Genomic DNA, 16,143 nt, shown 5'->3' on the forward strand with positions numbered 1-16,143 from the left:
ATTTTTGAGAAGTTTTAGAAGTTTCAAAGCATTTGACCTATTCATTAGCTCATTCAAGAATCTTATTCTTTCTTGAGAGCATTAGACATGTAGAATCCTAGGAGGCTAGTTACATGTTCTCTAGAAATTTTCAACCTTCATCTTCACTCACTTGTTTAAAAGAGGCTATTTTGTTTCAAGTTCTATAAATCTTGCAGCATTGAAATACAAGGTATTCTGAAGATAATGAATGTATTGTGCATGGTTAATGTGTGACTGAGATAGCCTATAACTATATCCTCAACCCCATATCCAACAAATCTCATCAAATCATGGGGTGTGTGAAAAGATGGATACCTTTCAGTTCTGGAATCCAATGGATTCAAACAACCATCTATCCATAGGTCAATTGGCTTCTTTCCCTCACTGCAAAGTTGTTTTGCTTCATTGTTGTTTTTGTAAGTGGCCTTTGATAAACACTTTTCATAGTCGCATACTCCTAGTTGAGCTTAATGTTCAGGTGGAACTTGCAATTACATATGGAAGATGTATCACTCATTGCAAGGAGTGAATAGCATACAATAGAAGATTAAAGGAGCTAAAACACCAATAGAGCTATTAGCATTAGCAGAGTAGAGAGAAAGCTTGTGAAGGTGAGCAGGGTGAGAGAGAGGGGCAATGAAATCCATCAAAAGTGATGAGACCTCTATTTTCCACCAAGTCTCACTTAAATGAAGACAAAAATTGAGGTGAAATGCAAAGGAATAGTGTGAAAATGATAATTTCATAAGTATTTAGAGATTTGTACCTAGATATGCTTTAAATCCCATAGATATGCTTTAAATACCAAAAATCACCAAATTTGGAGCAATGTTGACCGTCAAAGGATCCACTAAATAGCAAGTTAACCAATTCCTTGTATAGATCTTTTTAAGCCATTTTTGGCCCTAATGTTGTTAATGATATTATGTAAAGTAGTAAGTAGCACTGATCTAATCATAAGAAAGGGGGAATGTTGAATTAGAGGGATAGCCTCAAGCAGGGGGCCAACTTCACAAGGAGAGGGCTAGCTTGTAGAGCATAGGGCAAGCTCCTCTAAGCATAGGGTTTGCTTGCCGACACACACATCAGATGAGTCCTACACATATACACACATTCTAACATACACATTTTTGAGCTTTCATTCCCACACATACTCCCTCCTCATGCTCACATGTGAGAGAGGGAAGTCACTTACAATTGAACACTCCCATGAAATCAAGCAAGAAGGTAGCAAAGGACGACAAGATGACGAGGGAGGAGGTGGAATAAGTCTTCAAGAAAGCCATTTTGGCCAAGAAGAAAGAGATGGATATTACTCTCGACATCGTCAATACAACCCTAACAGAGAAGATCATAGCTCTAGAGGTGGAGCGTGCCTCTCTCAAAATCAAAGTGGAGGCATGAGACGAAGAAATCGACAAACTAAAGGAGGAGTTGGAGGACATGTGCTCCTGGACCAAGCTTGAAGAAGGAGAAATTTAGCCATCCATGCACAAGAGCTGAAATTTAACCATCCAAGCGGTATAGGAGAAGAAGGCAAGGGAAAACTCTTCATGGGTATAGATGCTCACCCGCACCAAAAAGCAAGTAGAGGAAGAGGACCAGTGGATCCAAGTGACCAGAAAAGGTAAACATGAAACGCCCATCCCACCTCTATCATCAACAAGACAATTGAGGAAGAGAAAAGGAGGAAAGCACGTGACTTGTACATGAAAAGCACGTGCTCTACATGTACGAGTCACGTGTGTGGACACGAACAATGTGGATGAGGAAGTGAAAAGCCTCTATGCATGTATGGATATCATGGAGCCAAAACACATCGGAGTCTGGAGAGTGGGCAAGAAAGGAGGAGGTGATGGGAGAACCTCCAAGGAATGTGCTCTAATCATTAGTTTTTCTACCATAAAAGAGAGGAAGGACTTCTCCAAAAAGAGATCTACACTAAAGCAAACAGGGATTTTATTAGGATATGATCTTTCATTGTCTCAACTAACACACATGAAAGAATGCATGTGCGAGATCCTCGCTACCAGAGAGAAGGTATAAATTGCCTTCTATAGAGGAGTCCAAGTGACAAACGCACCGCATGACGATGTGCAACCTATTGGACCAACCTGAAGCTTGCGACATGGAATTGCAACGGCTCCTTCCGTTTGGATGCCGGAGCCTTCAAGGATTCCTTAAAGAGAGGGAAATCATTTTCTAATCAGAGATTCGTAAGAGCCCAAAGAGCACATGCTTGAGGGTGATTGGATCTAGATCGGAGAGCACATGTAGACAAGCGGCTTGTATAATGAGCACAATAGCAGAGGAGCAAGAGGGGTAGCACTGATATTAGGGGGGAGTTACACAATATCATCTAGGTGGTTTGTAGAGATGAGAGTGATCGCTATATGTGGGTTAGAGTTAGAGTGGAGGAGGGCAGAGTTCTCTACATTGCCATATGCTATTTCCCTCCTCCTAGCACATCTCATTATGCTTCACCTAAGGGGACAATCATCATACATGATACTAGATAAGGATCACTTTTGCAGAGAGACAAATGGAATGTATCTAGAAGAGCTGCATAGTCTTCTAGTAGGGGAGAACCCCCATAGGCCCTTTTCATAGCTCACCCAGATATTGACAGAGATTATACACACAACAGCAGTCACTGCTTTCCCACACTCTCAGCCTATCGGTAGACCACGCTTTGGTAGCACGCCTTAGAATAGTTGGTATGATGATGAGTGGCAAGAGAGGAGATCCGACTAGAGAGAGAGGTGGAAATATGCATCCTCTCTCTACACAGTAGAAGAGTAGTTACCATTGCCAGACCCTTCAGAGCCGTGTCCTCCGACTTCTACTTTCTTCACAGTAGAGACGATGAGGCAAGCTATTGACAAATTGCACACATGGAGGGCTCATGATCATGATGGTATAGTGGTAGATAATTTCATACATACTAGAGATTATATTGATGGTTAGTTGGCCTTCATTTTAAACATGGCCATGTGTGAGGGGTTTCTAGAGAATTGGAGTACGTCTACGATGTACCACTACTCAAGTGTAGGGATCCAACCCTGCTAAGTAACTATCACACTATCATGATTGGCCACTCATTGACCAAGCTATATGCATTTATACTTGAGCATGAATTGAGGAGATGGGCAGAGAGGGGGGGGGTGTATGAGCTTCAGGGCAGGCTAGATTCAGGAGGGGATTCTCTACACTTGATCATATCTTCATGCTTAGAGTGATCATTGAGGAGGACACAACACATGGAAGAAAGATTTATTGTAGCTTTCTGGAATTCCGCAAAGCCTTTGACAGAGTTTCGAGAACCAGGTTGACTACGTGACTTGGGAGTCCCACAAGAGCTTATATGGGGTATCATGGCATTGTATGAGATAGTTATAGGGAGCGTACAGACAACAAAGAGTCTTCCAGACCCTATTCACGCTACTATTGGGGTGAAATAGGGATGCCCACTCCGACTGTTTTTGGATTGTATAATGATGAGATTTTTGAGTATATTGAGACTGCAAGGGATTAAGGAGCATAGTTTCTAGGTACATGAATACCTCTATCGCTTTATGATGATGATATTGTGATTATTTCACACCCTCTAGAGGGTATGCATAGACATCTACAAGTGTTTAATGCGTATTCACATGCTAGTGGGGTCTCCATCAACCTTGGCACAACCAAGATGATGGTATTCAATACTACAACACAGCTGGTTAGAAGATCGGGACCTATTTTTACATATAGACATGAGATAATCAAGTAGTCAAACTCTTATACATATCTTTGTGTTGTATTCAGTGGACCTACTTTCTCGATGAGAGGTCTTGAAGAGGTGAGATTGACAAGGGGATATGCACCATTAGGAAGACTAGAGAGGACATGTTCAACAAGTTCAGTTTCAGGAGCCACGCACTAAGGTGTGGCTATTTGACACATTGATCACTTCCATCATGCTTTATGGAATGCAGATATAGGGGCCTAGCCTGGATCATCAAAGTAGATCATGATGCACATATGATGGATGGAAATCCATGGAAAGAACACTTGTATCCATGATCCCTAGGCTGATTGGGATGAAAGCCTCAATGCCACATGAGATTATCAGAGCTGAGATGAGTGCACCACCGATTGTAGTGGAGGCTCTTCTAGATTAGTGCTTTTCATTCGTAGCACATGGGAGCTACCACACAATAGATATGCATAGCTAGCACTTGAGTCATCGCGATAACTGACCAGTGAGGTTGATATTGGATGTTGGTTTGCATAGATATCATCTTGGTTTGAGCTACATGGATTTAGTATGGACATGATGCCCCCTTTTTAGTATTCCCTGGGTGCACTATCCCTCACCCTTATACATTCAGAGACTAGAAGGATTATCAAACATGATCTCATTCAGCTGGATACTAGAAAAACTTGGCTGTCTCCACCATCACATGAGTTGGAGACCAAGATGGCTTTTTATTGAGACCATCGTCTCTACATGGAAGATGATGGGTTTATCTCATGCCCCAAGTATATGGACACCCACCTATCTCATGGCATTAGACGTGTTATTGGTCAACTACGCTATGCACATCATCTTACCAGTTAGAGATAGAGACTAGCCAATATAGAGGTATAATCCCAAAGGAGAGATTATGCCAGGTTTGCCAGAGAGAACCAAAGATAGAGGAGCACTATATCTACAACATAATAAGAGATCGTGGGCATTTTCATTGCTTATTCTGAGAGGGCTTTGGCCCCTTATCCCATCATGGATTACTGTGATGAAAGGTACCTAGCTCTCTTCTTGCTATTATTGCTAGAGATCCATACACTCAGAGAGACTACCCTTAGGAGTAGAGGACCTACACATAGAGGATCCATACAGAGACATATCACTACCTTTTTTTATAGAGGGACTACTCGAGATGGACCACCACAGGTCACCTAGTCACACCCTCAGGCATTCTTCTTGATCGAGCCATCCAGCTTGGCAGCTCATAATAACCAAGGATGTGAGGATCTTCACACCGTAGACAAGGTCTACATCGCAGGCTACAGAGCATCATTGACCCCCCCCCCCCCCCCCCCCCCCCCCGACCCGCGCGCGGACCATGGAGGACATTGAGGCCATGCTACATAGACCCATGAGAGAGTTTATGGGATTATCACTGTCGTCTCCTTTCTCCATTGTGCACCCCATTAGCCCTCATGTGATTGTACCCTTCCCCATATGTTTTGAGCTGATGTATTATGTGATGAGGACGTTTATGATGATGAGGATGTAGGTTAGGCTTACATATCTACCCACTCTAGGTAGCCTTGTTTATTTTTATCTTTATGTCCTTGTGACAATGTACTAGAGTCGCACATGGATGTAGCCTTTTGGTCTCATATGTCATTTTGGCCTTTTGAAGATGTTAACACTAATTTTGTAATAGTCAAGTGTCCTGAGACACTAAAGTGTCTTGTTTTTTCAGCAACTTGTCACAATTATTTGGTGAAGCTAGAAAAAAATTACAGGTCATGTGCATACCTTAGGTTAGTTATGATGTGTAGAATATAGCCAAATTTTAATTTTGACAAAATTAATATCAACTTAAGATTATGGTGATAAGTTTTAAGATGAAAAAATCATAAAAAGTTAGTACAGCTTTAACAAAATTACCATAGATTGAATATAACTTCTTATCCAAATAGGATTTTGCATAGATTTTAAGGTATATGAATAGAAAAAAACTTATAATATCAAGAAATTTAGCTTTATAACTTGTGAGAGTAAATGAGTAGATTTTTGTTATAACCCAAAAAATTCAAATTTTGAAAACGTTGACAAAGCAAAAAAATTTGGTCGTTCAAGGCGTCTTTCATTAACATGATGAGTTTATGGAACAAAACTAAGGTCTATAATGTATCTATAGGCCAATATCCATCAACTAACCATTTTTCAAGGTTTCAAACTCACATGCATCTTGTTATTTAAGCTCATTTTTAATAAAAAAAGTAGTGCATAATTTCTTGCAAAAAAAAACTTTGCTATGAAAAACTAACAAAAGTCTATATATAAATTTCCCAATTGTGTCCATATTTGGTATTTGTATATAAATAAGTGAGATGAATGAAAAAATCCAAAGATGGACTTTATTTTATGACTAATCTTTGATAAATAAAAAATAAGAATTACAACATGCGCAATTTTTAAGATATGACCATCAAATAGTATCACTTTACATAATGAAGTCATAGATCTAATATATATACATCATAAGACGTTGCAAATTTAGATGAACTGAATGTTTATGTGATCGTTATTTGAATTCATAAACATTGCATATTTGACCACACGAATTTCTATGTTTAATTTTAGCCACTAAGATTATTTTTTTTCACGTGACAATTGCAAAAATGTCAAGCACATATGTAAGTAGTTATCATGTATTATTACATGCACCTTGCTAATTTTTTTCTTAGACTAGAGTATAAATTTTAGTGAAAGATGGACTATTGGTTTGTGTAGGTGCTTTTCATGACTATTGAGGTTGTGTACAAAAGTGACGGTTTATAATTTTTACGAGTGCTTTGGATAACATTTTATAAGTTTGTAAATGCATTTTTCTGGATTTCATGTACCATGTTATTTAAACTCCTAAAAAAAAGACACCAAAGTGTCCTTTTTGGTAACTAGTGTTAATATTTCATTTCATCTCATCTCTATCTCTCTCTCTCTCTCTCTCTCTCTCTCTCTCTCTCTCTCTCGTTGGCTTCGCCCTAAGTGATAAAGACATGCTTCACTCGAAGCCTCTTAAGAATTGCCTAGATACACACTCCATTTTACCATTACTCTTAACGGATCCAAGCTCCATCAGAGCAGGTGCTTAGGAAGCTTGTAACAAGGTGGAAAAAAAGCTTCCTGTTTGAGGGGTTACATTTGGCGGTACTCACACTAGGTTATTGTTTAAATAACTAGAGATTAAAGATATTGCAGAGTAGAAAGGCAGTACTGGCAAGCTTGTCTTCTCCTCCCCTAATTGGTTACCACGTGTCTCCTTTCTTGGTTGACGGTGTGTCTCTGCCACCTACTCCACATTTTTGATCTGGTGCGATCAATGATCATATTAATCATTCTGTAAACACTGTTGGGAGTTTTTGAAAAGAAAACTCCTCTGATAGAAGCCCATTTAATTCATGGGTATCCTTTGACTTACACAAGAGTGTGCAAGTAGCGCACACATATGAATGGTGGAAACTGCAACATTGAATCATGAGACACAAGTCCGCCCTCTCCTTTGCTCCAAAGTCAAGAGCTCGTGCAACTTTTGAATGTGATTTGCTCATTGAGCTTTACTGCAAGTCATTTAATTTACATTTCACCTCATACCTTTGGTTGACTACCTATCTTTGGTTGGCCTTGAAAATTGACAGAGGACCATTCAATCCACATGACTGTACAGTATACAAATGCCGGCCAATTCTACCTTGAGCTGATCGATGTGGTGTAAGAGGTCAGAATGGGATTAAAACTCCAGCAGCTGGTAACTTATAGCCTTGGGATGAGCATGACAGAGAAACCACTGTATTTCTTTCATGTAAAGTCCAAATTGTTGCAAAGGTGCCTCAGAAGATAGAGCCAATTAAGCCGTCTTGCATCACTGAGATCACACACTACGCCACTGAAGTGACCGAGTCAGATTTCTCCATCCTCTCTACATCCTCAAGCAAGCCAGCGTCAGCATATATGTTATACATAGAAATACAAGACGCCACTTCGTTGTCATCAAGTTGGAGTGCTTGCTCATATGCTTGTTTGGCAAGCTCTACATCATGCCACTTTCGACATGCGCCCAACAAAGTCCGCCACATGACAATATTGTCATAGAATGGTGTTTGTTTCATTGTTGCTACTGCCTTGCCTAGTTGGCCTGCACGACCAAAGAGATCAACAATGCATGTGTAGTGCTCAAAGGAAGGAGAAATACCAAAATTTCTTATCATGGCCTGAAAGTATGCCTGGCCCATTTCTATGAGACCAGCGTGGCTGCAAGCATTGAGAACACTGATAAATGTGATTGAATTTGGGCTCATGGCTTGTCTCATTCTATCAAAAAATGTTAGAACACTTTCAATCTCACCTTGTTGAGCATATCCTGTGATCAGGGCTGTCCAGGCTATTACATCATGAGCTGGTATGCTGTCAAATAATTCTTGTGCCTGCATCACCATTCCGGACTTGGCATACATGTCAACCAAAGCACTCTTAAGATAATTATCTGCTTCAATCATCCCATTTCGGACCACCTCAGCATGTAGCTCTTGGCCTTTGTCAGCAAGTCCACTGCTGCCACAAGCTTTTAAGCTACAAGCAAATGTAACCGAATCTGGGAGGATGCCCTCTACTTGCATTTGCTCAAAACAGACAAGCGCTTCCTCATCATATTCATGTTGAGCAAGACCTGCAATCAGTGCCGTCCAGGCAACTTCATCTTGAACAAGAAGCTTGTCAAACTCTTCTTGCGCTCTGTCCAAAAAGCCCCATTTGGCATATAAATCTACGAGTTGGCTACCCAAACTAGGATCTCCTTCAAAGAATCCCTTCTGCTCATATCGTCTATGTATGTTGATACCTTGCACACAATCCCCGACGCAACCACAGGCTTTCATGGCAGAGACAACAGTGATAGCGTCTGGAGTGACACCCTCATTTTGCATCCGTCTAAAACATTGGAGTGCCTCCCATCCGGAGTCAGTTTCTACATAGCCTACAATTAATGCATTCCACGCAACTAAATGGCGAACAGGAAGCTTGTCAAACACCTCTAGCGCTTCTGCAAGGAAACCACATTTAGCGTACATGTCAACCAAGGCATTGCAGACAAATTGGTTAGTACGTAGTAGTCCTTTTCTCCTAATCTCAGAATGTATTTCTCTCCCCTTAGCTACTGCTTTTACAGCAGCACAAGCTTTCAAAATGCTCGTGAAAGTAACAGCATCTGCAGGAACTCCCTCCAATTGCATTTGTTCGTAACAGTCTAGCGCTTCCTTAGCAAAGTCATGCTGTGCAAATCCAGAAATCAGTGTGTTCCAGGTCACTACGTCGCGAACAGCAAGCACTTCGGACACTTCCTGGGCTTTAGTAAGCAGGCCACACTTGACATACATGTCAACCAATGCATTGCCAATGATCAAATTTGTTTCGAGCAGACCCTCTCTTTTGATTTGGGCATCAATTTCCTTGCCTCTGTCTATTGCTCCAATGCTGCCACAAGCTTTCAAGGTGCATGTGTATGTGACAACATTTGGTTGAATTCCAGCCTCCTGCATCTGCTGGTACAACTTGAGTGCTTGTTCTCCATAATTGTGTTGTGCATACCCAGCTATCAAGGCAGTCCACGTTACTACATCTCGTGTAGGAAGCACATCAAACACTTCACGCGCTTTTACAAGAAGCCCGCACTTGCCATACATGTCAACCAAAGCATTGCCAATGAATTTATTCGACATCATCAAACCCTTGGCAGCAATTTCAACATAAAGTCCATCTCCCCTCTTCACATCTTTCAATCTACTACAAGCATTTAACAGGGCAACATACACTGTGTCGTTTGGTTGTAAAGAATTTTCTGTCATCCTATTGTACAAACTGAAAGCCTGGCTTGATTCTCCAAGTTTGAAATATGCACTAATCAGAGAACTCCATGAGCATTCCATCTTCAATACCAACTTATCAAACACCTTTTGAGCACGAATCACTTCTCCAGCATCACCCAGCAAAGAAACTATCAGATTCCCAACTATTGTATGGCCTTCTAGCCCGTTCTTGCCTATGTATGAATATAATTGCAAAGCTTTGGCCACAGTCTTCTCTCTCGAGAAGTGATTCACATGATTGGACAGAGTTTCAATAGAAATCTGCACCGGCATTGTTTTTTAAAGGAACCTACTCTTGGGCTTTGAATGTCTCTGTTTACTGAAAGGTGGGAAGGGGTTGTACCATGGAGAGCTATAAAGAACTCCCAAAACACTGGAAATGAACATGCTCTGTAAGGGAGCAAAACTGATTAAGGTTTTCAGCCAATGCTCGCTGTGCCTCTTGCGAGCACAAGAAGAAGTTGGGCATACATACCAACCAACCAGTGCAGGGCATAATGATGCTTTTAAAGAGCTCCTTGCTAGCAGTCTCATCAGGAATTTGTTCGCACTGGTCGACGACATTTGAAGTGCTACAGGATTTTGACATGCAAGGCGGAGAGACTGAGACTGGGCCAATGGCTTTCTTACAGTTTTCTACAAAATAATGCTACGACTTTTGTGAGCTCAACACACATAGCATACATCAAAACTTCTTGGATCCGGCCGAAGAGCTAGGGTTCAGCCAGTAGCTGTCCTCTGGCAAATCCCTCCTCTCACGAGCTCACAAAAAGCAGCTTTTGTAGTTGAGTTTCTTCTTGTCTGTATGTGCGCATCAGATGGTTGCTGCTTCCGCATAAGTTGCCAAGAGAAAGTTGAACTGCCCTTTCCATCACCCAAGTGTGGTAGATTGGTTTTCCCAGATTCGTTTTGAGTTCAGGACTCCTCGGATAGACCTGCAAGGCTGCAATGTACTTTATTAGCCTAAGGCGAAGACCTTTGAGGTCTGCCAGAGTTCAAGACTCGCTGAGGACTCTTGGGATTTTTCCAACTTCCTACTACATTAAAACTACTCTTCTTCTAATCTCTCTTTTCTCTTGAATATGAGTTCAAAACTCATGTCTTTGAGGTCTCTTGGGATTGTTCCCATGAGAAGCGAAGTTTTAACATCCTAGGAGCAATTCTAAGAGACGTCAAAGATCCATCTGACAAGTCTTGAGCTCATGATGTGTAGAGAGAGAGAGAGAGAGAGAGAGAGAGAGAGAGAGAGAGAGAATTAAAGTGTCTAATTATATTACAATAAATTCTTGTAGATTTTCTTACCTCTTAATTCAAATTTTGGAGGCAAATATCAATGTTTATGATTGGAACTACTCTAAACTTGATTCATGATCCCTCTCATGGTGGGAAGATTGAACTCTACAAGGGTGAGTTGTGGAACAAACTAATAGGTGTAATTCTTGTACAATGTGTGTGTTTGGGTCTCCTTCCATGTGGACAACCTGATTGAGCTTGCCACTCCTCTATCTACAGTAGTACGGGGACGATTAAGGAGCGAGCTCAGCGAAGCGAGCTTTGGAGCGAGCTTTTTTTTTTTTTCATCCCACCACCACTACCTCCCATTGCCGCCCCTTAGCAACCATCACCACCCACCACCCTAGCCCACCACTGGTGGTTAGTGATGCTAACTTACTACCACCATGTGCCGCCCTCACTCCTACCACCACCGCCAATTGCCGCCCCTCTCTCCAGTGGAGTGGGCCAAGGACCTCCTCTCTCTCTCTCTCTCTCTCTCCCCTGCTGTCTTCCCTCTGTGCATGTGTCTCTCTCTTGCCCGCCACCCCTCTCTCTTGTTGTCTCCCCCCCACCCCCACCCCCTACCCCCCCCCCCCCCCCCCCTCTCTCTCTCTCTCTCTCTCCCCCCCCCCCTCTTCCCCTCTCTCCCTCTCTCCCATTGCCTTTCCTCCCTTCGTGGAGTGAGCTCCACCCCTCTCTCCCCCATGTCTCTCTCTCTCTCTCTCTCTCTCTCTCTCTCTCTCTCTCTCTCTCTCTCTCTCTCTCTCTATATATATATATATATATATATATATATATATATATATATATATATATATATATATATATATATATATATGTACTTTTCTATAACGTTAAAATTCTCCTCTCTTTCTCTCTGTCTCTCTAAAAAAACCTAAAACATTAGCGATTTTGCTAGTGCCTTTGGTTTTTTTTTTTTAAATCAGACCCTCTCATCGCTCCCCTTCTCGCCCTCTCATGGTCCCTCCAACCCATTCCCCTCTCTCTCTCTCTCTCTCTCTCTCCAACCCACCTCTTTCCTCTCTTTGGCCCCCACCTCTTGCTCTACATCCGCCCTCTTTCCTAGCTCCGATCCTTCCCCCCCTTCTCTCTCTCTCTCTCTCTCTCTCTCTCTCTCTCTATATATATATATATATATATATATATATATATATATGTCCTCCTATCTTGCTCTCCCTATCCCTCTTTCTCTCTGCCCCCCTCCACTTGCCACCTCTCTCCCCACCCCCTATTCCTTTTTTCTCTCTTTACTCCCACCACACCATCCCCCCCTTGAGTCCCTCCAACCCTGGAGAGAAATGAAACGAAATGGAATGAAATGTTGTATTAAGGATTTTCATAAGGTAAAAATGACATATGAGACCAAATTGATACAATCTTGGTGGATATAATACAATGCATGGGTACAAAGGAAAATGAGAGAGAAAGAGGGGGGGGAGAGAGAGAGAGAGAGAGAGAGAGAGAGAGAGAGAGAGAGAGAGAGAGAGAGAGGGAAGGAAGGGAGGGGCCAGCGGGGGAAGGAGAGGTAGATAGATAGATTTGTTTATCGTATGACATATGGGACCAAAGTTACTTGTGATGTAGTATTTGTGTCGCTGATGAGTGATTCTTGATGGTCCAAAATTGTGGTGATGAGAGTCGCAATGGAGAGCCCACACTATGGCTGGGATTCTGTCTCCGGCTCCATTCTGCATAACTTGCAAATTCTGCTCTTAGGTGGGATTCCCCTAAATCTGCCAAATTCAATTTCTAGTTGGTGTGAGGATATACGAATCTGACCAATAGCACATCTCAAACCATGAGACAAGTGGATATCCATGTAGCTCGCGCGAATCACATATCCATCTTCAGATAGCTGTAGGAAGTTTTCTTTGTAGTCGGCCATCTTCGTGCCCAATTCTTGTGTAGGGTCTACCCATGTCCTCTTAGTATCCAGCTATATAAGATCCTGACGGATGATTTTATTAATCTCCGTTCGTGTAATTGCCAGTGATGGAGCCACAAGAGAGTATTGGAAGAGAGAGAGAGAGAGAGAGAGAGAGAGAGAGAGAGAGAGAGAAGGGGGGAGAGGGGTCCGCAAGGGAAGGGAAGGTTTGGGCACACGCGGGGGGGGGGGGGGGGGGGGGGGGGGGATTGGGAGGGGAGAGAGTGGAGTGCAGGTTTTTTTTTAAAAAAAGGGAAAGAAAGGGAGAGAGAGGAGTGCTTAGGCGACCTCGCTATTGCTTTGCATGTTTTTTTTTTTTTGGGGGGGGGGGGCCTAAGCACTCCTCTCTCTCCCTTTCTTTTCCTTAAAAAAAAAAAAAAAAAAAAAACTACACTCCCCTCTCCCCTCTCACAATCCCCCCCGGTGTGCCCAAACCTTCCCTTCCCTTGCGGACCCCTCTCCCCCCTTCTCTCTCTCTCTCTCTCTCTCTCTCTCTCTCTCTCTCTCTCTCTTCCAATACTCTCTTGCGGCTCCATCACTAGCAATTACACGAACGGAGATTAATAAAATCATTCGTCAGGATCTTATACAGCTGGATACGAAGAGGACATGGGTAGACCCTACACAAGAATTGGGCATGAAGATGGCCGACTACAAAGAAAACTCTGTACAGCTATCTGAAGATGGATTTGTGATTCGCCCGAGCTACATGGATACCCACCTGTCTCATGGTTTGAGATGTGCTATTGGTCAGATTCGTACATCCTCACACCAACTGGAAATTGAATTTGGCAGATTTAGGGGAATCCCACCTGAGAGTAGAATTTGCAAGTTATGCGGAATGGAGCCGGAGACAGAATTACACTACATATGCCATTGCACCGTATACTATGAGATACGTGGGCGTTTCCATTGCCTATTTAAAGAAGGCTTTGGACCTCTAGATAGAGTCATGCAATACCAAGATCAAAGATGCTTAGGCTTGTACCTACTGGAACTACATCGGCACAGGGATAATCTAATGAGAAGACAAAGATCACTACAGCCTCAGAGGCAGATCACAGATTTCTTCGGATCGAGAGAAGCAGGAGTGGAAGGAGAAGCAAGAGGCCAGCAGCCAGCACAAAGGAGTACCCACATTCATACCAAAGACACCCTCATTGATAGGGCGATTGAGCTTAGGAAATCGAGACGACCACGACCGAGATGCAGAAGCACACTTCACCGGAGGAGACTACAACAAAGGATTCGAAGCATTCTAGCCAGACACCCAGAATGCTCCTAAGAAGTTTATTTAATACTTTGTATTTCGTTTTTCACATTTATTTTCACACTTTCACACTTTTGACACTTAGTACTTTGGTACTAAGGTACCCAAACATTGTAACAGATTCACCACTTTTATAATAGTTCGGTCTCATAGGTCATTCTGTCCTTTTGAAGACGTTAATATAACATTTCATTTCTCTCTCTCTCTCTCTCTCTCTCTCTCTCTCTCTCTCTCTCTCTCTCTCTCTCTCTCTCTCTCTCTCTCTCTCTCTCTCCCCCCCCCCCCCCCCCCCCCCCTTCTTTCTCATTTTTTTTTGTACCCAGACATTGTATTAGATCCACCAAGAATGTATCATTTTGGTCGCATGGGTCATTTTGGCCTTTTGATGGCAGTTAACATAGCATTTAATTTCATTTGTCATTAGGATTGGAGCGACTCAAAAAGTGATCGATAAGGGGAGGGGGAGAGAGAGAGAGAGAGAGAGAGAGAGAGAGAGAGAGAGAGAGAGAGAGAGAGAGAGATTTTAGATAGATAGATTTTATTATCGTCCTCGGAGGTCAAATATGACCTATGGGACCAAAGTTACATGTGATGTAGTATGTGTATGGCTGATGAGTGACTCTCGATGCTCCAAAATTGTAGTGATGAGAGTCGCAATGGAGAGCCCACACTTTGGCTGGGAGAGGAAAGTGTGGAGGTCTAAGTTATGGCTGAAAATGTGAGAGAAGCAAGTTCGGATGTGATCAAAAGCTGAGCACTCTAGTAGTGTGTGGTACTCAGACTCTCGAACTTGCAGTGAGCATAATGTGCACAATCGATTTGACTCTTCTCCATTGCCCCAACGCCCTATCTCGCATCGAAGGAATTGGGAGCTAAGCCGAATTTCTGCGATAGTGCGTATCGCGGACAAGGGAATAGGCTCAAGCATGTAAGTGTGAGTACGGTTTCCTCTCTCAGCGAAGAACATGGTTTTGTAGTTGGGGGCAATATAGGTGGTGTAATGTATGAAGCGTGACCCACCGGATTTCTCCCAAGCCGTAATACATTGGCGTTGTAGAAAAGCTTCATTCACTTGAGAGTCAATTGAAGCATCATGTAGCAAGTGTAATGCATCCCATCTCCCAAACCACTTCTTTATGTCTTGCATCCATCCCGTGCTCAAGATCTTGCTTTTATGCGTCTTTTGAACGTTTTTGCTTGCTTCCCATGCAATTGTAGGAAGTCAATGTGAGGGGTTTTGACGCATCTTTATCATGTACTCCACAACCCTTTCCATGCCCATAACCTCAATTGGAAGAGATCCCGACTCAAGAAGTAGGAGCATATATGGTGTTTGTGTCTTGACTTGGAGAAAGTTTGTAAGAAAACGCTTTTGGACATTCTCAAACTCTTTCCAAGTAGACTTTGAGATGCTCCCGCCCCACACTTCAACTCCATAAAGAAGAACCGGTGTCACCAATGCATCAAAAAGATACTTCTTGAGAACCCAACATTTGATGTTTCCCGCAACAAAGAGGGAGAGAGAGAGGGGGAGAGAGAGAAGGGGGCGACAAAATTATGAGGAAGAGAGGTGAAGTGTATTGTTTTTTTTAAAAAGAAAGACGGGCTCACCCTGTACAACCACCCCCCCCCCCCCGCGCTTGCTTTCTTTCTCCCTCCCAGTCTCCTACTCTCTCTCCACCTGCCACCCCTCTTCTCTTGATCTCTCTCTCCCTCCCAATGCCCCCCCTCTCTCTTCCCCTCCCGCTATCACTCTCTCTTTCTCTCCCCCTCTCTCCCTCTTTCACAAAAAAACAGAGGCACTAGAGATACTGCTAGTGCTTTGTTTTTTTTAAATAGCTCTCTGCACCCCCCCCCCCTCTCTCTCTACCCTTGCCACCCTTCCCTCTCATCCTAGTGTGTGTATATGTGTGCGTGTCAGAGAGAGAGAGTCTACCCTTGCCACCCTTCCCGCTCGTCCTAGTGTGTGTGTGTGTGTGTGTGACAGAGAGAG

The 16,143-nt window shown here is 42.8% G+C and overlaps 1 protein-coding gene across 1 annotated transcript; it reads right to left on the minus strand.

The window, feature by feature from the left end:
• Positions 1-6,784: 6,784 nt before the first annotated feature.
• LOC147431930 (pentatricopeptide repeat-containing protein At4g13650-like) lies at positions 6,785-10,648 on the minus strand. Its single transcript, XM_086494379.1, has one exon. It carries the CDS (start codon positions 9,931-9,933, stop codon positions 7,678-7,680), a length of 2,256 nt encoding a protein of 751 aa, XP_086350505.1. The 5' UTR covers positions 9,934-10,648; the 3' UTR covers positions 6,785-7,677.
• Between the last annotated feature and the right edge of the window lie 5,495 nt (positions 10,649-16,143).

Source organism: Adiantum capillus-veneris, chromosome 21, assembly GCF_014529385.1.
Source record: "Adiantum capillus-veneris isolate H3 chromosome 21, ASM1452938v2, whole genome shotgun sequence".
Taxonomy (NCBI): Eukaryota; Viridiplantae; Streptophyta; class Polypodiopsida; order Polypodiales; family Pteridaceae; genus Adiantum; species Adiantum capillus-veneris.